The 27,299-nt window shown below is 40.8% G+C and overlaps 1 protein-coding gene across 1 annotated transcript; it reads left to right on the plus strand.

The window, feature by feature from the left end:
- The first annotated feature begins 1,212 nt into the window (after positions 1-1,212).
- tnnt2a (troponin T type 2a (cardiac)) lies at positions 1,213-27,021 on the plus strand. Its single transcript, XM_034172495.1, is given in 12 exon segments — positions 1,213-1,306; positions 9,015-9,044; positions 9,313-9,337; positions 14,739-14,802; positions 15,867-15,983; positions 16,075-16,152; positions 16,245-16,355; positions 21,411-21,453; positions 21,456-21,519; positions 21,677-21,767; positions 21,869-21,909; positions 26,851-27,021. Coding segments are annotated over 12 exon segments (789 nt in total). The 5' UTR covers positions 1,213-1,215; the 3' UTR covers positions 26,885-27,021.
- Positions 27,022-27,299: the final 278 nt, after the last annotated feature.

The following is a 27,299-nucleotide window of genomic DNA, read 5'->3' on the forward strand; positions in this document are numbered from 1 at the left end:
GCAGTCTGATGTTCACACTACAGGAAAAAAAAATTGAATTTCTGTGCTATTTCACAAAAACAATCAATTTCAGGCCACTTTGGCTGGTATTGTGAACTGTGAGGTTCTTCTGAAATAGTTTGAATTGAAATAACATCAGGTTTTGTTGTGTGCAATTTTATACTGAGAAATATAATAAAAATACAAACAATTGCAGTGAGGTTACACTTGAGGACAGCAGATAAATGCATTTATCATAAAAAGCTTTCTTTTTATGATACAAGCACCAAAAGAATTGCCACTTCAATTTTCAAGATAGTGTCTCTTTTTTCAAGATTGCACCCACAAATATATATTTTTCAGGGTGTTAATGTGAGGGATCTTTGTAAGGCACTTTGAGCATCTGCATTATATGGAAGCATTCTATAGAAATTAAGATGTAAGGATACAATACATCTCATGATATACATATCGCGATTCAATACATAATTGGATCACTGTCCACACTAATTATGTAGAAAGTAACCTTTGGTGGATGTGTAACATTACAGATTTTTATCTGTATAAATTGTAACCCTTAGTTTCATATTTGTACATTTATAAATCATTCACAATTCTTCTGCAAAGGTATTTCTTCCATGCATTTGCTGACTTTTGATGGTATCACAATACTCATTTAAAAAAAAATATTGTATAATACAATACAGGCCCAATTGCACAGTTATCACAATATGTGATGTATCATTCCATCCCTGACAGCAATGTTGTTTTTTTGCAGTTGACTGCAAAAAACAAGATTGCTGTTAGTTTTGTGCAGATGGTAGAGGCGCTTGCACCATAGTTAGCTTGTAGTTTTTAAAAATAAACTACACCACCACACTCATTACACCTCATTAGCTCTCTGTGCTATCTGACTTGAATTCCAGAGGCACGTATCTCATTCTGACCTGAACTCTGGTATCTGTCAAGATTTTCCGCGGCACAGCACTAAACCGCTGCTAGTTCCAGCGGTAGTATCAGCCCAAAGCTAAAATGTTACAAATATCTCTGGAAAAACAAACAGTAAAACAAGTTCATGCAACAGTAGGAACATGTTGGGAGGTGTGGGGATATAAAGAAAATAGATCATAAATTTACTAGCATTTTTTTCACATCTCACTCCGTTCACCATAACACTGTTAACTATGGATCACCGACAACACAAAGTGATCTTTTACGAGACCAGTGTGGAGATTTATGTGGGTGTTCACCATGTTTCCCTCTCTTCTTGAAGCGCCGCACGAAGACGACGAAGCCGCTGCAGAGGACGAGGCCTGCGAGCAACAAGGTCAGGGTTCAAACTTAGAGGTTATTTTGAGCAAACAGTCAGTAATGTGTTACCCAGCATGACGGTTTAGTCTCCATGTGTTAGCAACAACGCTACGATGATTAATGTCACCGTCAGACGGCTAAATCCTCCGCTATCTCAGCTGCAATTCACATTGGCATGTGACAGTCTGCACTTACTTGATGAGTTTAGATGGGTTTTTCTTCTTGTCTCACTCACTCTGAATCATTCCAGACACAGCTGCCGCGCGATAATAAGCCCCAGGCTTCTCGTCACTCCCCACCCCAAGGCTCTTAGTCATTAGCCGCCCTGAAATATTTGCTGTTACACTGAATCAACCTTGTTTAGGAGTTTTATTGCTGTTGAAAGTGTAAAACAAACAGGAGGGATGGTAGTTTTAAATTTACTTTCTTTCTACACCCTCAATATAGCGAAGTGACACCAGCTGTCACACACCAGCTAGGACAATGTCACTGATTCAGCTTCCCCAAGTGTTTCAAATTCGACGTCTTTCATCATATTTCAACATGAGAAACACAAGGATAATTTTAAATTTCAATCAATCAATATTTATTTTATATAATGGCTGAGTGGATCCTTGTCATTTGATTGGTGCTTAGTGTGTCATGTCACGTGACATGGATTATTCGTCCCATTTGTGTTGCGTTGCATTTAGCGTGCAAATATGGTTCCATTTACAGTACAAATTTGGTTCCATATTTTTTGTACCATTACACGCTGTGAACCCCACCCATGCACACACTAGTGGGAGGTGGCGTTAAGCTAAACATGGTGGAGTTTGTTTTGCTGACAAACAACGATTTGAAGAAGCTAATTGACGGTGCTAGTTCTTCAAACACACACACATAAAAACAAATCCACTACGCCATAAGCCGTCTGGAAGCATGAAGTGCTGTTAGGCTGAAAACCTGGGCAAATTTCTGGTGCAATTTTTCGCTGGACTGAGGAAGTACACAAAGTCTTTTTTCTTTTTCTTTTCTTTTTTTTCTTTTTTTTTTTTTTTTTGAAGTATCACGGATTATCTAACTGTTTTTCCAAGTTGACTGAGAACAATTTTGGACTCCTATATAAAGTTTGTGTTGGACTGCTGATGTCAAAGCACCAGTGATACATACCAAAATGTAAGTCCCTTTTCTGTTGTTTAGAAATTAATATAATATCAAATGACAAGCATCTATTTTAGCTGTTATATAAAACAAATAATGGAAGTAGTTTTTACATTTTTTCAATGAAACAAATATTTAATTCGGTGAAAGACGGAATGTTCCATTCAACTTTCACCTCATGAAATATTCATACCATTGAACTCATAAACATTCATTATTTGTATAATAACACCCTTTACTACAACCAAAAGGTGACCAAAGTGCTTTACAGTAAAATTAAGAAATACAATTAACAGGAATACGAGCATTATACACTAAAATATATAATAATTTTTTAGAAGGCACATAAAAGCACAAAAGTCACAGTGCTACTAGGTATTAAATGCCATTCTGAATAAATATGTCTAGCTTCAATTTAAAAAGTGTTATATAAGTAATAGCACCTCTATCAGGAGGTAACTTGTACTACAGTTTGGAGCCAGCTACAAACACACAATTACCCTGAAGTCTGTATTTCGACCTCGAGACTTCCAAGTAAAATCTAGCAGATGGCTGTCAAAGTTTACAGACCCCTTTCCATTCTGGGCGTGGTTACCCATGGTGCATCGTGCAACACCATTTTGTCGGGCAACCCACTGCAGACGACAGCAGGAGCTGAAGCAAGAACATTCAAAATGTCTTTTTAAAACATTGTAAACACCTCAGTTTCAATGCCTACAGCGATTCTTTGGATGAAGCAACATTTACTTGCCACAAGGAAAAGCTAAAGGCATTTAATGACATTAATCCTTATGAGGTAAAAGCCCGCGACTGGAGTTTGGATGTTATTTTTTGTCATGGCAAAAATATTTAACGTTATGAAAGGGATGATTTTTGCAGACAGTGTTCAATTTTATATCCCAAGAATTACCAGCTCAAATAAGTTGGGAAAAAAGTTTGCTACATTTTTTTTCCCCAATGGGTTGTGAGTCAGCCATGTAGCCATCGGCTACATCGCATTATCTACTCACAACCCACAATTAAAGTCTGAGGATTAAAATCACTTTGTCTGTTAAACTACTGTGTATACAGTATTTTGTGGTTATTTCAATTAAATTTGTGTTTAAGGTTTTGGCTTGGGTAGCTCCGTATCCTGTTAGCTGAGTTAATTTGAGGCATCTTTAAATTAAATCAAGTGAAATTTCATGATATCTCTAAAACTATTAGAACATACTAAATAATTTGTGCAAATGTTTCTGATGATCACAAATGGGTGAAGAAAAAAAAAACAATCAGGGTCCACAAAATGCAAAGCTAACTGAAGGGACAAATGGCCAAAGATCACTGTTTTTACAGCTCGCAATCACTATATTATTGCATCTTATGTTACTTTACTCATTCCAGAATTATCTACCAAAAACACTTATCTGAGAAAATGCTCAGAGCACACTTTGTAATGCCGCTTGCTCACATCAGGGTTGAAATTAGCTCCGTTGATCCGAGCTAACCACAGCCAGCGTCGCTTGCTAGAAAACTCCGTCTTGATGTGTAATAACTGTCGTGATGCCAAAAACCTTAGTGACCTCTTGGTGGCATTTCCACAGTTTGTATATCCAAACACCACGCATTAATTAACTATTGTCTCCTTTTAGTGATAAATGGCCATTCACAGCTGTGTTTACTTTTTCTGCCCAACATTATGGTAGAGCGCTAGGCATCATGGTTAAGATGTCTGTTGAGGAAGCCTGTTGCTGTAGTAAAAGTGTAGATTAAATTGAACTCACAAAAGCACTGTTGCAACACTGCAAAATTTTATGACTTATGTGAATTTAGTTGAACACTATATATGACATTTACTACAACACTCAAACTATTTAAACTAGCATGGGGAACCATTGTACCCATTAGGAAGCAGAGTTGTAGTCTTACACACCTCTCTGCAGCTTCTCTCCCCCTGCCATCCCCTCATTACCCCATCCCCGTAGAGACGATGTCTGCTCCCAGACCACCAATAACCAGCAAAAATCTATTTAAGCATAAAAATTCAAAAAGAAAAAATAATATAGCACCTTCAACTGGACCACAGACTAAAACAGTTAAATGTGGTCTATTAAACATTAGGTCTCTCTCTTCTAAGTCCCTGTTAGTAAATGATATAATAATTGATCAACATATTGATTTATTCTGCCTTACAGAAACCTGGTTACAGCAGGATGAATATGTTAGTTTAAATGAGTCAACACCCCCGAGTCACATTAACTGTCAGAATGCTCGTAGCACGGGCCGAGGCAGAGGATTAGCAGCAATCTTCCATTCCAGCTTATTAATTAATCAAAAACCTAGACAGAGCTTTAATTCATTTGAAAGCTTGACTCTTAGTCTTGTCCATCCAAATTGGAAGTCCCAAAAACCAGTTTTATTTGTTATTATCTATCGTCCACCTGGTCGTTACTGTGAGTTTCTCTGTGAATTTTCAGACCTTTTGTCTGACTTAGTGCTTAGCTCAGATAAGATAATTATAGTGGGCGATTTTAACATCCACACTGATGCTGAGAATGACAGCCTCAACACTGCATTTAATCTATTATTAGACTCTATTGGCTTTGCTCAAAAAGTAAATGAGTCCACCCACCACTTTAATCATATCTTAGATCTTGTTCTGACTTATGGTATGGAAATAGAAAACTTAACAGTATTCCCTGAAAACTCCCTTCTGTCTGATCATTTCTTAATAACATTTACATTTACTCTGATGGACTACCCAGCAGTGGGGAATAAGTTTCATTACACTAGAAGTCTTTCAGAAAGCGCTGTAACTAGGTTTAAGGATATGATTCCTTCTTTATTTTCTCTAATGCCATATACCAACACAGTGCAAAGTAGCTACCTAAACTCTGTAAGTGAGATAGAGTATCTCATCAATAGTTTTACATCCTCATTGAAGACAACTTTGGATGCTGTAGCTCCTCTGAAAAAGAGAGCTTTAAATCAGAAGTGCCTGACTAAGTGGTATAACTCACAAACTCGTAGCTTAAAGCAGATAACCCGTAACTTGGAGAGGAAATGGCGTCTCACTAATTTAGAAGATCTTCACTTAGCCTGGAAAAAGAGTCTGTTGCTCTATAAAAAAGCCCTCCGTAAAGCTAGGACATCTTTCTACTCATCACTAATTGAAGAAAATAAGAACAACCCCAGGTTTCTTTTCAGCACTGTAGCCAGGCTGACAAAGAGTCAGAGCTCTATTGAGCTGAGTATTCCATTAACTTTAACTAGTAATGACTTCATGACTTTCTTTGCTAACAAAATTTTAACTATTAGAGAAAAAATTACGCATAACCATCCCAAAGACATATCGTTATCTTTGGCTGCTTTCAGTGATGCCGGTATTTGGTTAGACTCTTTCTCTCCGATTGTTCTGTCTGAGTTATTTTCATTAGTTACTTCATCCAAACCATCAACATGTTTATTAGACCCCATTCCTACCAGGCTGCTCAAGGAAGCCCTACCATTATTTAATGCTTCGATCTTAAATATGATCAGTCTATCTTTGTTAGTTGGCTATGTACCACAGGCTTTTAAGGTGGCAGTAATTAAACCATTACTTAAAAAGCCATCACTTGACCCAGCTATCTTAGCTAATTATAGGCCAATCTCCAACCTTCCTTTTCTCTCAAAAATTCTTGAAAGGGTAGTTGTAAAACAGCTAACTCATCATCTGCAGAGGAATGGTCTATTTGAAGAGTTTCAGTCAGGTTTTAGAATTCATCATAGTACAGAAACAGCATTAGTGAAGGTTACAAATGATCTTCTTATGGCCTTGGACAGTGGACTCATCTCTGTGCTTGTTCTGTTAGACCTCAGTGCTGCTTTTGATACTGTTGACCATAAATTTTATACAGAGATTAGAGCATGCCAGGGTATTAAAGGCACTGCGATGCCATGGTTTTGAATCATATTTGTCTAATAGATTACAATTTGTTCATGTAAATGGGGAATCTTCTTCACAGACTAAAGTTAATTATGGAGTTCACAAGGTTCTGTGCTAGGACCACTTTTATTCACTTTATACATGCTCCCTTAGGCAGTATTATAGACAGTATTGCTTAAATTTTCATGTTACGCAGATTGCTACCCAGCTTTATCTATCCATGAAGCCAGAGGAACACACCAATTAGCTAAACTGCCGGATGTCTTACAGACATAAAGACATGGATGACCTCTAATTTCTGCTTTTAAACTCAGATATAAAACTGAAGTTATTGTACTTGGCCCCACCAAATCTTAGAAACATGGTGTCTAACCAGATCCTACTCTGGATGGCATTACCCTGACCTCTGGTAATACTGTGAGAAATCTTGGTGTCATTTTTGATCAGGATATGTCATTCAAAGCGCATATTAAACAAATATGTAGGACTGCTTTTTTGCATTTACGCAATATCTCTAAAATTAGAAAGGTCTTGTCTCAGAGTGATGCTGAAAAAACTAATTCATGCATTTATTTCCTCTAGGCTGGACTATTGTAATTCATTATTATCAGGTTGTCCTAAAAGTTCCCTAAAAAGCCTTCAGTTAATTCAAAATGCTGCAGCTAGAGTACTGGCGGGGACTAGAAGGAGAGAGCATATCTCACCCATATTGGCCTCTCTTCATTGGCTTCCTGTTAATTCTAGAATAGAATTTAAATTCTTCTTCTTACTTATAAGGTTTTGAATAATCAGGTCCCATCTTATCTTAGGGACCTCGTAGTACCATATCACCCCAATAGAGCGCTTCGCTCTCAGACTGCAGGCTTACTTGTAGTTCCTAGGGTTTGTAAGAGTAGAATGGGAGGCAGAGCCTTCAGCTTTCAAGCTCCTCTCCTGTGGAACCAGCTCCCAATTCAGATCAGGGAGACAGACACCCTCTCTACTTTTAAGATTAGGCTTAAAACTTTCCTTTTTGCTAAAGCTTATAGTTAGGGCTGGATCAGGTGACCCTGAACCATCCCTTAGTTATGCTGCTATAGACGTAGACTGCTGGGGGGTTCCCATGATGCACTGTTTCTTTCTCTTTTTGCTCTGTATGCACCACTCTGCATTTAATCATTAGTGATCGATCTCTGCTCCCCTCCACAGCATGTCTTTTTCCTGGTTCTCTCCCTCAGCCCCAACCAGTCCCAGCAGAAGACTGCCCCTCCCTGAGCCTGGTTCTGCTGGAGGTTTCTTCCTGTTAAAAGGGAGTTTTTCCTTCCCACTGTAGCCAAGTGCTTGCTCACAGGGGGTCGTTTTGACCGTTGGGGTTTTACATAATTATTGTATGGCCTTGCCTTACAATATAAAGCGCCTTGGGGCAACTGTTTGTTGTGATTTGGCGCTTTTTAAAAAAATAATTGATTGATTGATTGATTAGGCCAGACTTCCTAGTTAGCTAGCAAACATGGGAACATATCTGTATTATCAGGGTCCTATGTTCCCTGCGTCCTGAGTTTAAAGGGGTCTCTGTTCCCTGGGCTCTTTGTTCCAAGAACCCTATGTTTCCAGGAGCCTATGTTGCAAGGGCGCTATGTTCCCAGGGTCCTGTGTTGTCAGTGCTGTATGCTCCAAGGACCTTATGTTCCCAGGGCCCTGTGTTGTCAGTGCTATGTGTTCCGAGGACCCTATATTCCAAGGGTCCTGTGTTGTCAGTGCTGTATGTTTCCAGGACCCAGTGTTCCCAGGGCCCTGTGTTGTCAGTGCTGTATGTTCCCAGGACCCATTGTTCCCAGGGCCCTGTGTTGTCAGTGCTGTATGTTCCCAGGACCCTGTGTTGTCAGGGCCCTGTGTTGTCAGTGCTGTATGTTCCCAGGACCCTGTGTTGTCAGGGCCCTGTGTTGTCAGTGCTGTATGTTCCCAGGACCCAATGTTCCCAGAGCCCTGTGTTGTCAGTGCTGTATGTTCCCAGGACCTTGTGTTCCTAGGACCATATATTCCAAGGGTCCTGTGTTGTCAGTGCTGCATGTTCCCAGCACCTTATCTTCCCAGGGTCCTGTGTTGTCAGTGCTGTATGTTCCCAGGGTCTTGTGTTCCCAGTGTCCTGTGTTGCCAGGGTTTTATGATCCCCAGTTCAGTTCTCTGTTCACAGTTTTTGTGTTTTGTTTTTTAATAGGGAAAAGGCTTCGCAACGAAACTGTCATCATTTTCCATGTTTTTGAAATTGAGATTTTCATTTCCAAATTACATGCGAGTTAGGTATTTATGAGGTATTTATTTTAATGAATGGATAACAGGTTAATTGCTTTAGTGCTGTGGGAGCTCAAACTCTGAGCTCTGAGAAGTGCACTTGTGTTTAATTTTATCACGACTCTTTATTTGAATGCAAATCTGCTATTTCCAGTCAGTATTGTGTTTTCTCTTGCCTTTGACCAGATTATCTCTCAGAGGTCAGAGTTGCTAAATTTATTCTTTATTGGATCTATAAGTTTCACCTCTGCAAAACATGTATACATTTACATGCTACATCATGGACTTTCCGATGATCCGTGTTGGTCTTTCTGTTCCTTTTAAACACTTTGACTGACTATAATCTGTCAGTATTTATGTTTCCTTTGTTCTAATCCACACTCAAGCTTTATTTTGGTTTCAGATGGAGAAGAAGAGACAGAGGAGGGAGAAGGTAACATTTATCTGAACTACATCTAAAGCACTGCTGGCTTCAGGAGAAAGTTTGTTTCGGATAAGAACCGCACCATTGTTCACAGATGTAATCACAGCGTGAACCTTTTACTTCCTTGATTTACAGCCGTACCTGTAGAGAAAATTTACAGAAACGTCATTGTTAGAACTTGCCGGTGTTTTCCGCTACGCTTCAGAAATCACTTTGCTGTGGTCTGGAATAGCTCACATTACTTTAATGTTTCTATTTTCATTTTCACACAAAACAGAGGAGGAGGCCAAACCCAAGTTCAAGTGAGTAACACAATGACACACACACGGTTGGGTATATACAGTAGTGTTCAGAATAATAGTAGTGCTATGTGACTAAAAACATTAATCCAGGTTTTGAGTATATTTCTTATTGTTACATGGGAAACAAGGTACCAGTAGATTCAGTAGATTCTCACAAATCCAACAAGACCAAGCATTCATGATATGCACACTCTTAAGGCTGTGAAATTGGGCTATTAGTAAAAAAAAAAAGTAGAAAAGGAGGTGTTCACAATAATAGTAATGTGGCATTCAGTCAGTGAGTTTGTCAGTTTTGTGGAACAAACAGGTGTGAATCAGGTGTCCCCTATTTAAGGATGAAGCCAGCACCTGTTGAACATGCTTTTCTCTTTGAAAGCCTGAGGACAATGGGACGTTCAAGACATTGTTCAGAAGAACAGCGTAGTTTGATTAAAAAGTTGATTGGAGAGGGGACAACTTATACGCAGGTGCAAAAAAATTATAGGCTGTTCATCTACAATGATCTCCAATGCTTTAAAATGGACAAAAAAACAGAGACACATGGAAGAAAACGGAAAACAACCATCAAAATGAATAGAAGAATAACCAGAATGGCAAAGGCTCACCCACTGATCAGCTCCAGGATGATCAAAGACAGTCTGGAGTTACCTGTAAGTGCTGTGACAGTTAGAAGATGCCTGTGTGAAGCTAATTTATTTGCAAGAATCCCCCGCAAAGTCCCTCTGTTAAATAAAAGACATGTGCAGAAGAGGTTACAATTTGCCAAAGAACACATCAACTGGCCTAAAGAGAAATGAAGGAATATTTTGTGGACCGATGAGAGTAAAATTGTTCTTTTTGGGTCCAAGGGCCGCAGACAGTTTGTGAGACAACCCCCAAACTCTGAATTCAAGCCACAGTTCACAGTGAAGACAGTGAAGCATGGTGGTGCAAGTAGAGAAGCTTGAATCTTCGACTGGACTGGGTTGCTTGACGCGAGGACGTTTCGCATCAAATCGCAGAAGCTTCCTCAGCTAAAATTCTTGCTCTGGTGGTCTGACTTCTGTCTTGACTCTTGTAGAGAAGAATAAATTTATTCTTTATTCTTTCTTAATTTATTCTTATTTATTTATTCTTATTCTTATTTATTCTTTATTAATTCTTTATTCTTCTCTACAAGAGTCAAGACAGAAGTCAGACCACCAGAGCAAGAATTTTAGCTGAGGAAGCTTCTGCGATTTGAAGCGAAACATCCTTGCGTCAAGCAACCCAGTCCAGTCGAAGATTCAAGCTTCTCTACTATGGAAACCACCTGGACAACTGAGAGCCTACACAGAAACATGGTGGTGCAAGCATCATGATATGGACATGTTTCTCCTACTATGGTGTTGGGCCTATATATCGCATACCAGGTATCATGGATCAGTTTGGATATGTCAAAATATTGAAGAGGTCATGTTGCCTTATGCTGAAGGGGACATGCCCTTGAAATGGGTGTTTCAACAAGACAATGACCCCAAGCACACTAGTAAACAAGCAAAATCTTGGTTCCAAACCAACAAAATTAATGCCTCGCAGATGTGAAGAAATCATGAAAAACTGTGGTTATACAACTAAATACTAGTTTAGTGATTCACAGGATTGCTAAAAAAGCAGTTTGAACATAATAGTTTTGAGTTTGTAGCGTCAACAGCAGATGCTACTATTATTGTGAACACCCCCTTTTCTACATTTCTTTACTAATAGCCCAATTTCATAGCCTTAAGAGTGTGCATATCATGAATGCTTGGTCTTGTTGGATTTGTGAGAATCTACTGAATCTACTGGTACCTTGTTTCCCATGTAACAATAAGAAATATACTCAAAACCTGGATTAATCTTTTTAGTCACATAGCACTACTATTATTCTGAACACTACTGTACACACATCATACATTCTTATGTAACCAAGAATCATAGCAACCTTAAAGTCAGTCATCCAAAATAGATGAAACCTTTCATTTAATCTAAACATTCAGTCAATTATGTCATTTTAATTCAACATTTAACTGTCTCGACACGTTACGCTAAAGAGTTTGAATGGATACAAACCTTTTCACACTACAATCTATTATTAGTTCATATATTTGCCGACAGTTATCTTATCTTGTTCTAGATCACCTCACCTTGCAACAACAATCAACTTTTTTTTTTTCTGTGTAGCTAGACCTGTTGAAGGTCTCTGCCCTTTGGGCATTTTGGTGGCACCGGGGTATTCGTGAAGGGGAATATACGCATATACAAGAAATACAGCTCTGAAGTGAGCTCCCGTGTGGCCCCTCAAACGTGGTGTAAATTTGCCCTAAAAAAGGCATAAACCCAGCGTAGGAAGGTTTGTGCATAGTGTGTGTATGAGTGCTCCAAGCATGAAATATATTCTTTCACCAACCTGATAATTGACACATTAAATATACATAAATAACTCACTTTATTTGGTTAACCCATCACCACTATACACAAGGACGAAATCAACCCTATACATTGGTCTTCAAACCCCCAAAATGGCCATTTTTAACAGATAGGATACAACCAGCTTAAGCGTTCTCACACATCAGAGCTTTATTGCCTTTGGAAGTTAAACAAACATCATGACATCATTATCCTAATGTATGTTACAACCTAACGTAATTTTTATAAACATTTATCACGACTGCCAACTATCATAAAATCAAGAATCTTTAAAGCTACAATGTGAAGGATTTAGTGTCATCTAGTGGTGAGGTGGCAGATTGCATTTTGTCATTGCCGGCCACAATTTAGTTTCCCTTCATGCCTTTGTTTCTTTGGCGATGGGTTTGATACTACCTTGTCTTCACTTGTGATAAACGATATGTATCCTCCATCTCCTCCATCTGGCATGGCGGAGTTGGCCACTCCCACATAGATATGAAGGGCTCATTCTAAGCTCATGAAAACACCGATTTGTTGTTGTTGGTAATTACACCCAAATGAACAGGTGGGTATGAAAGTTATATATTCCATTTGAGTGAAGAAATGTCCTGAAATCCTACACAGACTGTAGTTTTAAGACAGAGCAACTTTGGCAGTGGAACATCTGATGACATCAATATTCTATTCAAGGAATTTACAACATGTCCAGAAAGTATTCATAGAGCTTCACTTTTTCCACATTTTTTTAGTTTACAGCCTTATTCCAAAATGGATGAAATTCTACAGACAGTACCCCATAATGACAATGTGAAAACAGTTTTTTTTTTGTTTTTTTTTTAGATTTTAGCAAATTTAATAAAAATAAAATAAAAACTTAGGAGTCAAATGTACATACGTATTCACAGCCTTTGCCATGAAGCTCAAAACTGAGCTCAGGTGCATCCTTGAGATGTTTCTACAGTTGTAATTGAGTCGATTGGACACATGATATGGAAAGGCACACACCTGTCTACATATAAGGTCTTACAGTTGACAGTGCATGTCAGAACACACACCAAGTATGAAGTCAAAGAAATTGTTTGTAGACCTCAGAGACAGGAGTGTCTCAAGGCACAAATCTGAGGAAGGGTACAGAAACATTTCTGCTGCTTTGAAGGTCCCAGTGAGCACAGTGGCCTCCATCATCCATAAATGGAAGAACCTCAGATCCACCAGGACTCATCTTAGAGTTGGTCACCCATCTAAACTGAGTGATTGGGGGTGAAGGGCCTTAGTGACAGAGGTGACCAAGAACCCAATGCACTAAAAAAAAAAAAAAATACTCATTGAATGAACTTAATTCAATTATAAGCAGGATTTCCATTTAATGAATATATGTAGTCCCAACTTACAAAAAGCACATCCATGCAAGATAATTGAATTTAATTTAGTTGGGACTACATATATTTATTAGATGGAAATCCAATCCAATGAGTCAGTTTTTGAATGTGGTCACTCTGTCAGTGCTCCAGCATTCCTCTGTGGAGGGAGAAGAACCTTCCAGAAGGACAACCATCTCTGCAGCAATCCACCAATCAGGCCTGTATGGTAGAGTGGCCAGATGGAAGCCACTCCTTAGTAAAAGGCACATGGCAGCCCACCTGTTGTTTGCCAAAAGGCACCTGAAGGACTCTCAGACCATGAAAAACAAAATTCTCTGGTCTGATGAGACAAAGATTGAATTCTTTGGCATGAATGCCAGGCATCATGTTTGGAGGAAACCGGGCACCATCCCTACAGTGAAGCATGGTGGTGGCAGCATCATGCTGTGGAGATGTTTTTCAGTGGCAGGAACTAGGAGATTAGTCAGGATTGAGGGAAAGATGAATGCAGCAATGTACAGAGACATCCTGGATGAAAACCTGGTCCAGAGCGCTCTTGACCTCAGACTGGGGCGACGGTTCATCTTTCAGCAGGACAATGACCCTAAGCACACAGCCTAGATATGGAGTGGCTTCAGGACAACTCTGTGAATGTCCTTGAGTAACCCAGCCAGAGCCCAGATCTAAATCTGATTGAACATCTCTGGAGAGATCTGAAAATGGCTGTGCATGAACGCTCTCCATCCAACCTGATGGAGCTTGAGAGGTGCTGCAAAGAGGAATGGACAAAACTGCCCAAAGATAGGTGCACCAAGCTTGTGGCATCATATTCAAGAAGACTTCAGGCTGTAATTGCTGCCAAAGGTGCATCAACACAGTATTGAGCAAAGGGTGTAAATACTTATGTACATGTGATTTCTTAGTTTTTTTTTATTTTTTTATTTTTAATAAATTTGCAAAAATTAAAAAAAAAGTTCTTGTTATTATGGGGTGTTGTGAGTAGAATTTTGTGGGGAAAAATGAATTTACTCCATATTGGAATAAGGCTGTAACATAAAAAAATGTGGAATAACTGAAGAGCTGTGAATACTTTCCACATGCACTGTAATTTCATTTAATTGATTTAACTAAATTTTTTTAATATATTGCCAAAATCACAAACAAGTTGCCCCAAGGTCCTACACAAGGCTATGGTATGACCTTACCAATAACCATGAGCAAACACATAGCCAACAGTGGTCAGGAAAAAAACTCCCCCAGGTGTTTTTGAGTAAGAAACCTCCAAAAGGGATCATGCCATCAAACCAGTCCAGTCAGTGGTGCACAATGCACCATCTAATGCAAAATGTGTCCCCTTTTTTGTTGGTTTGAGGGGAAAACAACTAATGCTGAAATACTGCAAAACATTCTGATATATTCCAAACCAGACTGTGCCAAAACCTGACAGAAGGTTGCTTCTGAACTTTGATGACATGCAGAGACATGCAAAATACACAGAAGATTATTTCAGTGTGGCATGTTGATCAACCTGTTTGTCACATTTAATCTTTGTTTTTTCCATCCACAGAATTAGAAGATTTATTGGGGTTTTTTGCAGTAACATCCCCTGTTTTCCTCTCTTAATATTTCAGGCCATTCATCATGCCGAACCTCATTCCTCCTAAGATCCCCGATGGAGAGAGGGTGGATTTTGATGTGAGTGACAGTCTGGGAGTTGGTGCCTGTTTACTGAGCGCATAGCATTCATGCATTTCTGCCAGAGGGTGTGACGTGTCCTTAAGAATGCCTTACAGTGTTATGTTAGGATGCCTACGCAGATTTTCCACACTTTCTTTTTTGACTCAAATGACATTTATAATGTTTCCAACGTTACTAAAATATTACAAGAGGAGGAAATCATTCGGGCCCTTTCACAGATAATACAAATAAGTATAAATCAGGGCAAATCATGGCAAAACAGCTCGTATGAGCGAACCATGAAAACATTGAGCCGATGTCCAGAGGGAAACATGGTCGGGCAGGTGTGAACGATTCCGCTGCAATGGTTTCATGCATGAGCATGCACAAAACTGTTGCAGCGGGAACACAGTGCAAGCAGCTGGAGCATGTGTAACCACATTGCGCTGCTACTGTGAAAAAAAAATACATGCCACCCATGGGATTGCTGCATTCATCTTTCCCTCAATCCTGACTAGTCTCCCAGTTCCTGCCGCTGAAAAACATCCCCACAGCGTGATGCTGCCACCACCATGCTTCACTGTAGGGATGGTGCCTGGTTTCCTCCAAACAAGATGCCTGGCATTCATGCCAAAGAGTTCCTTTGGCTTCATGCGTGGTTTGTGCTCTGACATGCATTGTTAACTGTGGGACCTTATATGTAAACATGTGTGTGTCTTTCTGAATCATGTCCAATCAATTGAATTTACCTCACGTAGACTAAAAATTAAGCTGTAGAAACATCTCAACCATGATCAGTGCAAACAGGATACACCTGAGCTGAATTTTGAGCTTCATGTCAAAGGCTGTGAATACTTATGTACATGTGATTTCTTAGTTTTTATTTTTAATAAATTAGCAAAAATCTCAAAAAACCTATTTCACATTGTCATTATAGGGTACTGTGTGTAGAATTTTGGGGTAAAATGAATTTCATCCATTTTGGAATAAGGCTGTAACATAACAAAATGTGGAAAAAGTGAAGCGCTGTGAATACTTTCCAGATGCACTGTATATGCAGACAGCTTAATCCGTTTCTGTAGGACATACATCGTAAGCGGATGGAAAAGGACCTGATGGAGCTCCAGACTTTAATAGAAGTTCACTTTGAAAGCAGAAAGAAAGAAGAGGAAGAGCTCATTTATCTCAAGGAGAGAATTGTGAGTGTCCTACAGTGTGATGGCATGAACGTTATCACTGTTCATGTACAGAGATGGATTCATGACCAAGATGCTGTAATGCATTGTGCAGGAGAAGCGACGTGCTGAGAGAGCCGAGCAGCACCGAATCCGCAGTGAGAGAGACAAAGAACGACAGAAGCGTCTGGAGGTACATTCATGTTCCAACTGCTCCAAAGTCCCTTATGACTCCTCCAGCTCTGAACAATACACCTTATTCTTCTTTATTCTTGGTTGTTGTAGGAAGAGAAAGCTCGCAAGGAGGAAGAGGAAGCCAAAAGGAGAGCAGAGGATGATGCAAAGAAGAAAAAAACTCTTACCAGCCTCCACTTTGGAGGCTACATGCAGAAACTGGTAAGCAGATGCATGGGTGAAAGTCAAAAAAATAAAAAATTCTCAAAACAGAAAGAAAGGACAAAAGGAGAGTTGGGCACCCTCTCGAGATCTGGACTTTGTTTTGTTTTTTGTTTTTTTTTTTGCTAAATGTACCTTAAAAATGGTGCATTCTGGTGAATTTTGAGACATAACTACTAACATTGCATTGTATTAAAAGGTCGTTTTCTGGCAGTTTAAATTGGTATTCTTTATGGAGGACACACATATTAACAAATAGTATTTACATGATGATTGTATGCTACAGTTGATATTTTTTTTCATTCCAGGTAACAGACACCACCAACAATGAAATATTAATTTCAGTGCAATTAATTTATTTTTGCAGTGTACACTTTACGTATCCAACACTGTCACTGTCAATGGTACATGATTATAAATTGTAATTTATCATGGTTCATGCAGCAGCTGCAGCACCTAATCAAGAATGAAAGTACAAGACTAAATTCTTGTTGACTGATTGAAAATTTCGATGTGATTATTTGCAGCAAATACAAGTCCAGCTCGCAAAATAATAATGTCAGGCTCCTCTGGTTATTGTTGGGAAAGTGTAAGTACACGGACCCACAACAGGGGGCGCAAATGAACGGACAATGGAATAGGTCAAATAACAACACTTTACTGTTGCGAACGTGCACAACAAACACAACAGATTACACAATAGATCAAAGGTCAAATTACAAGGTGTCGTGTGGGCAGGCTCGAAGATAGGAGACGCCTGTCCAAAGCAGAACCGGAACCACAAGATTTCCTCCGCCACCAGACCCCGGGAATACTGGAGCCGCCAAGTCCCGAACTCCCAGGTGGCCACTGCCTCCGCGTGTTGGACCTGGTACTGCTGGCGAGGAACAAAAACACAATTAAACGTGGGTGCGTCTGCACCCAGCAATCTGCACGGCAGGGAAGCTACCTCCACCTCTCGTTGGAGAAAAAGTCTGTTATCACTCACAAAAATCACAAAAAGGGCTTTCTATCAAGCAGTCAGGCTGAGGATATTCTTTCAGGTAGAACGATATCTCGGCAAAGAGGTGGAGATGACGTCTTGCTGATATACCGATGCAGATCAGATGAGTGGTGACAGCTGTCACAGGTGATGAGTGTCAGCTGTCACCCCGGCTGCTCCTGTGAGGCGGCAGCGCCCTCTGGTGCCTGGAGCCCGCACTCCAGGCAGGGTGCCCTCTGGTGGTGGTGGGCCAGCAGTACCTCCTCTTCAGCGGCCCACACAACAGTTATAAATGGAAGCATGCATTATGCTTGAAGAATTTTACTGCAAAACAATGTTTGTATCTAAAACGCACACATTTATGTGATATTCAATCAATCAATCAACTTTTTTTTTATATAGCGCCAAATCACAACAAACAGTTGCCCCAAGGCGCTTTATATTGTAAGGCAAGGCCATACAATAATTATGAAAAACCCCAACGGTCAAAACGACCCCCTGTGAGCAAGCACTTGGCAACAGTGGGAAGGAAAAACTCCCTCTTAACAGGAAGAAACCTCCAGCAGAACCAGGCTCAGGGAGGGGCAGTCTTCTGCTGAGACTGGTTGGGGCTGAGGGAAAGAACCAGGAAAAAGACATGCTGTGGAGGGGGGCAGAGATCGATCACTAATGATTAAATGCGGAGTGATGCATACAGAGCAAAAAGAGAAAGAAACAGTGCATCATGGGAACCCCCCCACAGTCTACGTCTAAAGCAGCATAACCAAGGGATAGTCCAGGGTCACCCGATCCAGCCCTAACTATAAGCCTTAGCGAAAAGGAAAGTTTTAAGCCTAATCTTAAAAGTAGAGAGGGTATCTGTCTCCCTGATCTGAATTGGGAGCTGGTTCCACAGGAGAGGAGCCTGAAAGCTGAAGGCTCTGCCTCCCATTCTACTCTTACAAACCCTAGGAACTACAAGTAAGCCTGCAGTCTGAGAGCGAAGCGCTCTATTAGGGTGATATGGTACTACGAGGTCCCTAAGATAAGATGGGACCTGATTATTCAAAACCTTATAAGTAAGAAGAAGAATTTTAAATTCTATTCTAGAATTAACAGGAAGCCAATGAAGAGAGGCCAACACGGGTGAGATATGCTCTCTCCTGCTAGTCCCCGTCAGTACTCTAGCTGCAGCATTTTGAATTAACTGAAGGCTTTTTAGGGAACTTTTAGGACAACCTGATAATAAAGAATTACAATAGTCCAGCCTAGAGGAAATAAATGCATGAATTAGTTTTTCAGCATCACTCTGAGACAAGACCTTTCTGATTTTAGAGATATTGCGTAAATGCAAAAAGGCAGTCCTACATATTTGTTTAATATGCGCTTTGAATGACATATCCTGATCAAAAATGACTCCAAGATTTCTCACAGTATTACTAGAGGTCAGGGAAATGCCATCCAGAGTAAAGATCTGGTTAGACACCATGCTTCTAAGATTTGTGGGGCCAAGTACAATAACTTCAGTTTTATCTGAGTTTAAAAGCAGGAAATTAGAGGTCATCCATGTCTTTATGTCTGTAAGACAATCCTGCAGTTTAGCTAATTGGTGTGTGTCCTCTGGCTTCATGGATAGATAAAGCTGGGTATCATCTGCGTAACAATGAAAATTTAAGCAATACCGTCTAATAATACTGCCTAAGGGAAGCATGTATAAAGTGAATAAAATTGGTCCCAGCACAGAACCTTGTGGAACTCCATAATTAACTTTAGTCTGTGAAGAAGATTCCCCATTTACATGAACAAACTGTAATCTATTAGACAAATATGATTCAAACTACCGCAGCGCAGTGCCTTTAATACCTATGACATGCTCCAATCTCTGTAATAAAATTTTATGGTCAACAGTATCAAAAGCAGCACTGAGGTCCAACAGAACAAGCACAGAGATAAGTCCACTGTCCGAAGCCATAAGAAGATCATTTGTAACCTTCACTAATGCTGTTTCGTACTATGATGAATTCTAAAACCTGACTGAACCTCTTCAAATAGACATTCCTCTGCAGGTGATCAGTTAGCTGTTTTACAACTACCCTCTCAAGAATCTTTGAGAGAAAAGGAAGGTGGAGATTGGCCTATAATTAGCTAAGATAGCTGGGTCAAGTGATGGCTTTTTAAGTAATGGTTTAATTACTGCCACCTTAAAACGCCTGTGGTACATAGCCAACTACAAAGATAAGTTGATCATATTTAAGATTGAAGCATTAAATAATGGTAGGACTTCCTTAAGCAGCCTGGCAGGAATGGGGGTCTAATAAACATGGTTGATGGTTTGGATGAAGTAACTAATGAAAATAACTCAGACGAACAATCGGAGAGAAAGAGTCTAACCAAATACCGGCATCACTGAAAGAAGCCAAAGATAACGATACATCTTTGGGATGGTATGAGTAATTTTTCTCTAATAGTCAAAATTTTGTAGCAAAGAAAGTCATGAAGTCATTACTAGTTAAAGTTAATGGAATACTCAGCTCAATAGAGCTCTGACTCTTTGTCAGCCTGGCTACAGTGCTGAAAAGAAACTGAGGTTGTCTTATTTCTTCAATTAGTGATGAGTAGAAACATGTCCTAGCTTTTACAGAGGGCTTTTTTATAGAGCAACAAACTCTTCTATTCGAATCCCAGTTACATTTTTTTCTGCAAATCTGATTGGTTAATTGTGGAGATTTCACACCATAAAATATTGTGTAACAATAGCAAAATATTAAAACCGTTTCACATTTAATGGTTACTCGGCTCCCTGTCCGCGCGCAATTGCTACACAGATGTCAATAATGGCGCTGTCAGGTGAGAGCGAGAGTTGCCAATCGGCATTAAACACAAAGAAGAAAAAGAAGAAGAAGAAAAAAATAACTGGCGGAGCAATGACACCGAAATGGATTAATTTCATCTACCATATGAAAGTAGTGATGTGGATTCTGCTCACAGAATTTCCAGTTGGCATGAAGACGCCAGAGCCACAGTAATCTTTGACGAGCCGACCACACCCTTTGTCCGCGTAACATTTTTACCGAACTATATTATTATGCGGATTAAGATGTAGCCTTCAGTGGTGGACACGGATCCGTGCAAACGTTGGAATTGGATTCGAATGGGAATAACCCCCTTGTGTCTGATGATTTGCGGACGTTAATGCTAGATTACGGCCGTAAATAGCCATTTTACCGGTAAAACTCAATTTGCAACTGTAAAATCCAGCATTATGTCCGCAAATCATCAGACACAACAGGGTTATTCCATAACTCAGTGTCCTTAGAATAAAATAATGGCAAACTTGGCACTGCATTCACTTTCTGTGATTCGGAAGACTTGTGGACTGAGTCCACAACATTTTCATAGCATGTCCATATTATGCACCCCCTCCCTCGTCCCCCTTCTTGGCAGAAAAGTGGGAAGAAGCAACGCTTTATCCCAGCGCTTTCTTAAAACTAAACAACACTCCTCATGGGAAATGTTTGTCTTGTGACTAGTTTATAATGTACAACAATAAAAAGCACTCACTGTCAGCAGGATATTTTGTGTGTGTGTGTGTGTGTGTGTGTGTGGTGTGTGTGTGTGTGTGTGTGTGTGTGTGTGTGTGTGTTGTGTGTGTGTGTGTGTGTGTGTGTGTGTGTGTGTGTGTGTGTGTGTGTGTGTGTGTGTGTGTGTGTGTGTGTGTTGTGATGGATTTTGTGCAACATATCAGCTGACTTCATACAGAAATGACAACATAAGCATTCCTTCTTGATGTGAAGCTGTGACATTTGTCACCTTTGCTTCAAGGTGCTACAGAGATGTCACAGCATGTTTCAGAAAAGTCAGGTATTTTCAAATTAAAAGTGCTCAGAGTGACCACGCCCACAAAAGTAAAGGGATTCACCCCAATACATGTGTTTATTTCCCTCCCTAGATTCCACCTTTCATACAAAAAACAGCACTGAAAGTTTTTCCCAAAACACAAAAATCTGTTTCAAAAGGGAAAGCCTCCACTATCCATGATTTAAAGTGTACAGGATGTAGGACAAGAAGCAAACAATGTTCTCTCTTTCTCACAGACAGAGAAACGGAGTGGTAAGAGGCAGACTGAGAGAGAGAAGAAGAGAAAATCCTAAGTGAGAGACGCAAATCTCTGGACATTGAGGACATGAGTCAGGAAAGCCTTAAGTATGTGGACGAATGTTATTCGTAGGACAAAAGAGGCATTTTGGGAGGGATGTACTCGTACAGCTCATAGAGTACTCATGAGCTCATAAAAATAACTCCTTGGGATAAAAATGAGATAAATAACAGTACTTTTATTATTCTTTTATGTCTCTCACAGGGTGAAGGCTAAGGAGCTGTGGGACTGGATGTTTGAGCTGGAGGCGGAGAAGTTTGACCTGCGGTATCAGTTCACTAGGCAAAAATATGAGGTGGGCACGGAATAAACATATTCCACTGTAGACAGGAATGTTCATATGGGCGCTAACGGTGTGGAGTACTGTTTAACATTTACATCATTTCTTTTCTCCAGATCAATGTGTTGAGGAATCGTGTCAGTGACCATCAGAAAACGTAAGAATATTGACTGGGAATGTTGTTGCCTAATCATCTATTTAAATGAATGACCTCAAAAAAATAACAGGTCAAAGAAATCACTGAAAGTGTATTACTGCCGTGACATTCATGTCCACGATGAGTGTATGTAAACCTCTGACCACGGTGGTCTGAGACCATGTGCTGGTGCTGCACATCGCTACATCCACTACAGCAGGAAACCGCCTTGGGCCGTGGATGGCAACCGCCCAGGCAGACAGCTGGTTTATCCCCACCTCTCGAAAGTAGCAGTCAGTTCAATTAAATGTATTGAGCTAGCACTAAATCACAACATAAGTCACCCCAAAGTGCTTTACAAGCCAGCTCGATGAAATATGGCTTTCCATCCCAATGCAAGTCATAGTCCTCATGTGAGTCTCCCTGAAGAGACCTGGTGCCGACGACATCCAGTCATCACAGTAGGTCACTGGTTAACATCAAAGTTCGACAACTACACAGTAAGACAGGAAGGACCAGGACCCTAAAGACTTTAAACTTCATTCTCATGCAAACACAGTGGAAACTCCAAACACTTCCACCCCATAACCTCATGACTCCATAAACTGAGATATTACGAGGACTGCTTTCTTCCACCTACGAAATATAGCGAAGATTCATCCCATCCTGTCTATGGCTAATGCTGAGACCCTGATTCATGTGTTTCTTTCTTCTAGATTGGACTACTGCAATGTTCTATTTTCTGGTTTACCACAGTCCAGCATTAGGGATCTTCAATTGGTTCAAAATGCTGCTGCCAGACTTTTGACAGGAAGCAGAAAGTTTGACCACATTACACCAATTTTGGCGTCTCTTCACTGGCTTCTTGTCCTTGTGAGATCAGATTTTAAGGTTCTGCTACTAGCCTATAAAATTGTTCACGGACTGGCACATCCCTACCTAGTTGACCTGCTTAAACCCTACGTACCGTCCCGGGCTCTGCATTCTCAGTTGTGCAGGGCTACTTTGTGTCCCTAGGGTGTATAAAAAGTCTGCGGGTCACAGAGCTTTCTCTTATCGTGCACCTGTTCTGTGGAATCATCTCCCTTCGTCAATAAACAGTCAGATTCTGTAGAGACTTTCAAGCCCAGACTTAAGATGCACTTATTTTCTCTTTCGTATGGCTAGCATGCTGGCATAGTATGTTACTATGCTTTTTAACCTTTTAAATTCATTTATTAGTAAAGAGAGCGGGCCGCTGCCTCAACTGTATCTAAAGTCTGGGTCTTTTAGTGATGCTTAGGGCTAGTGGTCAGCGATTACCTTAGTATTTCTTGTTTTTCTTGTTGCTTAATGCTGACAAATTATACTGTATTTGTTGTCTTTCTGATGCCTGATTCTGTTTTCTTTTTTCTCTCTGTTTGAGGTGAGGCTCCATCCAGAGATGGGGGTGGTGTCTACTTCTACAACCCTCCCGTCCTGTGCATGGACCCTCAAATTTCCTGTATATTCATTTTGTCAATTGTGTCGGTAGCATGGCCCAAGCAGATGGTCACCCCTTTGAGTCTGGTCTGCTTGAGGTTTCTTCCTCAAATAATCAGAGGGAGTTTTCCTTACCATTGTTGCCTCTAGGGGTTGGCAAGGTTAGACCTTACTTGTGTGAAGTGCCTTGAGGCAACTTTGTCAATCGGGCCATGGGTCATGAAAATATTCAACATGTCCCTGTCATCCGGTCTCTTTCCGAGCTCATTTAAACATGCTGTGGTGGAACCAAGACTCAAAAAGCCTAACTTGGACCAGTCTGAGCTTAAGAATTTCCGGCCAATATCGAAGCTCCCCTTTATAGCAAAAATACTAGAAAAAGTGGTCGCAAAACAACTAATGTCTTTCCTTGATGTTATGTGTCGGACGCAGGACGGAGAACCGACCAGTGTTTGAAGGACCCAGTATGAAATAAGCAGAGCACGGTACAAAGGATAACTGAATTTAATAACATAACAGTGATGTGCAAAATACAAACAAATAAGTGCGCGGTCTGGCGTGGTGGAATGCCGGTGTGCTCCCAGCAGCACTAACGGTCCGGAGCCAGAAACAGTTTGGACCCAAGGACCCCGCCGACACCCCCCAGGTGGCCGCGACAAACCGAGTCTGTGAAAGAAGAAACCATCATGTGAGTCCACACTCCACACACAGAGAGACCACTCAAAGGTGTACACAAACAGCAAACACTTCCTGGCTTAATTACCAATCAGCTTCCCACCCTGCAGGCATGGAACACCCAGTTCACAGTCTCACTGCAGTGGAAGCTGATTAAACGACTAACATAACAGCTCAATATAATAAGGTGTGAGGGACACCACATTTACTGACTGTACTAATGTTAGTCACAAAACCTAAAGTACCTCAGGAAGTGTGCTGACGAGCGTGAGACCTCACCCCCTCCTCTTTCACAGACCATGGCATCAAACCTGGACGGTCTCTGCATCCATGATGATGAGATGGCTCTCAAGACGACGATCTCACCCGTCTGGTCACAAGGTCGAGTCTCTGGCAAATACACTCTGTGTACTCCAGACTTAAATGCAACCATGCTCCAATCCATGTAGATGCACCACAGCTGTGAGTCCTGACGAGCTGCACATAAGCTTCAGGTGATCAGGGTGAGGTCCTGATAACTCAGCCACACAGCCACTCAGTCCTAACGCAAGCCACCTGGAAGGAAAAACAAAAGACAGAACAAAAGACAGAAACAAAAGGCAGCCAGGCACCCCCAGCCATACAACACTTGAGATGCACAACATCTATGACACTTTTCAGTCAGTCTTTTGGAAACACCACTCCACCGAGACCGCACTACTGAGAGTGTCTAGTGATATCATGATGGCTGCTGACGCAGGAAGATGCACGGTCCTAGTCCTGCTAGACCTGTCCGCAGCCTTCGACACCATCGACCACAGTATTATGGTCAACCGGCTGCGTGATCTGGTAGGGTTGTCGGGGTCCGTGCTGAAGTGGTTTGCCTCATACTTGGAGGAGAGGACCTTTAGTGTGTTGGCTGGCCATAAACTATCGAAAACAGCTGCTTTACAGTATGGTGTCCCGCAAGGTTCTGTTTTGGGGCCACTGCTGTTTCATTTGTATGTCCTTCCCCTCGGCCAGTTGATTCAGGGATATTTCCTACCACCTGTTTGCGGACAACTTACAACTGTACTGTTCCTTTAAGATTTCAGAAGTCCACAAATTGAACTCTTTATTTGACTGCCTGTCACAGGTGAAGAAGTGGCTTAATGGAAACCGTCTGCAACTGAACTCTGAAAAAACTGAGACACTTATTGTTGCCCCTGACAGTGCTGTTCCTGTTATCAGGAGCCTCCTTGGTGACTTGGGATTAACGGCAAAAACAAGCCTTAGAAACCTTGGTGTTATTTTCGATGAAGGAATGTCTCTTGCTCAGCACGCAAGCAAGCTTGTGAAGAATTGCTTCGTTCAACTGCAAAATATTGCCAAACTTAAACAATTGGTGTAACAGAAAGAATTAGAGGAAATCATCCATGCCTTTGTCTCCACGGGGTTGGACTATTGCAACAGCCTGTTCACTTGCCTGGGTAAGAAGGAGATAAATCGGTTGCAGTATGTCCAGAACTCTGCTGCGAGGCTTCTGACCCGCACCAACAGGAGAGCCCACATCACGCCTATCTTGGAATCCCTCCACTGGCTCCCTGTTGCCTCCAGAATTAATTTTAAAATCTTGGTTTTGACTTACAGAGCATTACATGGTCAGGCTCCTGATTACATTGCTGACTTGATTCAGCCTTACACCTCAGCCCGCAGCCTCAGATCCTTAGGCCAGAACCTGTTTGATGGTTCCTCGAACCTCCTTTAAAACTCGAGGAGACCGATCTTTTAAAGCGTAGCGCCTCGTCTCTGGAACAAACTCCCTCTGTCCCTAGCGATCCCTGGACTCTGTTGAGATGTTCAAAAAGCAACTAAAGACTCTACTTTTTAAACAGGCTTTTCATGGCCAATAATCTTTTAGTACTGAGTGTGTATTTTTACTGTATACGTATTTTTATTGTTTTACCTTGTAAAGCGCTTTGTGACCCCTGTCTGTGAAAAGCGCTATATAAATAAAGTTTACTTACTTACTTACTTACTTTGTTGTGATTTGGCGCTATATAAATGAAATAAAAATCACAAATCCAGACACTGCGAATCCTCAACCAGCTTGTCAAGCTTCTGACCACAACTGTACATGCCAGTTAATAAACAACACAAGAACCACTGGAGACATGTCCAAGTTAGCTTGGAATCAACAATTTTTGCTACACAAATAATTTTAACAATTACGTGAAGGGAATTCACCATTCACTACCTAGCCTTATCTCTCAGCTGCCTGCAAACCATATTATAACTCTGGTTTTGGTGCAGCTCATACTTCAGCAATGCACAAGTTTCTAAAATGGTATCATGTGAGGTGGCTGGTTAATACTGTTTGACGGTCACCAGAATGTTTGATCCTTGGTTGAATCATCCAGAGGTTTACCCAAAAGCACTGGTGAAATGTATTGAATAATAAAAAAAGTCTAGGGTGATTAGTCAGACACAGCTACACATTGTTAAGTGCTGATTAATTGTGTGCAGAGCCTTTTGTTGGAAAAGAAGTCTACAGTTTGGTGCACTTGTCTCTCTGGATATGTCGAGCCAGTTTGGACACTCCTCACTAATTTGACATTGAGGCCAAAATGAGTCTCCACTCCTTCACTTGTCTACACGTTAAAGCCCCTAGAGGCTTCATCACTCACTTTAAACTGGGTGAGGTGGCTGAATGTTTGGGCGTGTTAGGTCGGAGTGCCACGTCTGTCACAGACACACATACATACTTGAGTAAATCTTACATTTGTTATTGTTGGAACGATGAGACTGTATTATTCTGAGCTCTTGTGTGTGAATGTTTTCAGCCCATGTTGCTTGTATTTTTAACAGGTCGAAGAGAACCAAGAGAGGCCTGAGGAAGTAGATGCCAGCGATTCAGAGCGTGCACTATCCTCCTGTTATTGTCAGACAAATCTCACAACGGTGTTTTCCATTTAATCCCAGTCTTTAAAAGATACTTATGTTACATCCAAGAGTGTAAATAAAACCACCACAGTTAAATGCCCGGCCTTTTGAATTTCTAAATATTTAAGATTTTGGTACATGTGGTTGCTTGAGTGTGAAAATGACTGAGACATTGAACATGTTACAGCCTGGAGCAAAGTCAGAAGAGAGATCTCATGCCGAGACAAGCTCTGACATGACAGCGATTGACATGATCCCTTTGGGCTAACGCCCAGACCTCACCCAAAATACAGGGTTGAAAGAGGATGACTCAAATAAATTACCAGTAATCGAGGTGAGAAAAGTTTCCATAAAAGATATTCCTTCTCCAACAG

The sequence above is a fragment of the Thalassophryne amazonica genome, chromosome 6 (genome assembly GCF_902500255.1).
Source record: "Thalassophryne amazonica chromosome 6, fThaAma1.1, whole genome shotgun sequence".
In the NCBI taxonomy this organism is placed as follows: domain Eukaryota; kingdom Metazoa; phylum Chordata; class Actinopteri; order Batrachoidiformes; family Batrachoididae; genus Thalassophryne; species Thalassophryne amazonica.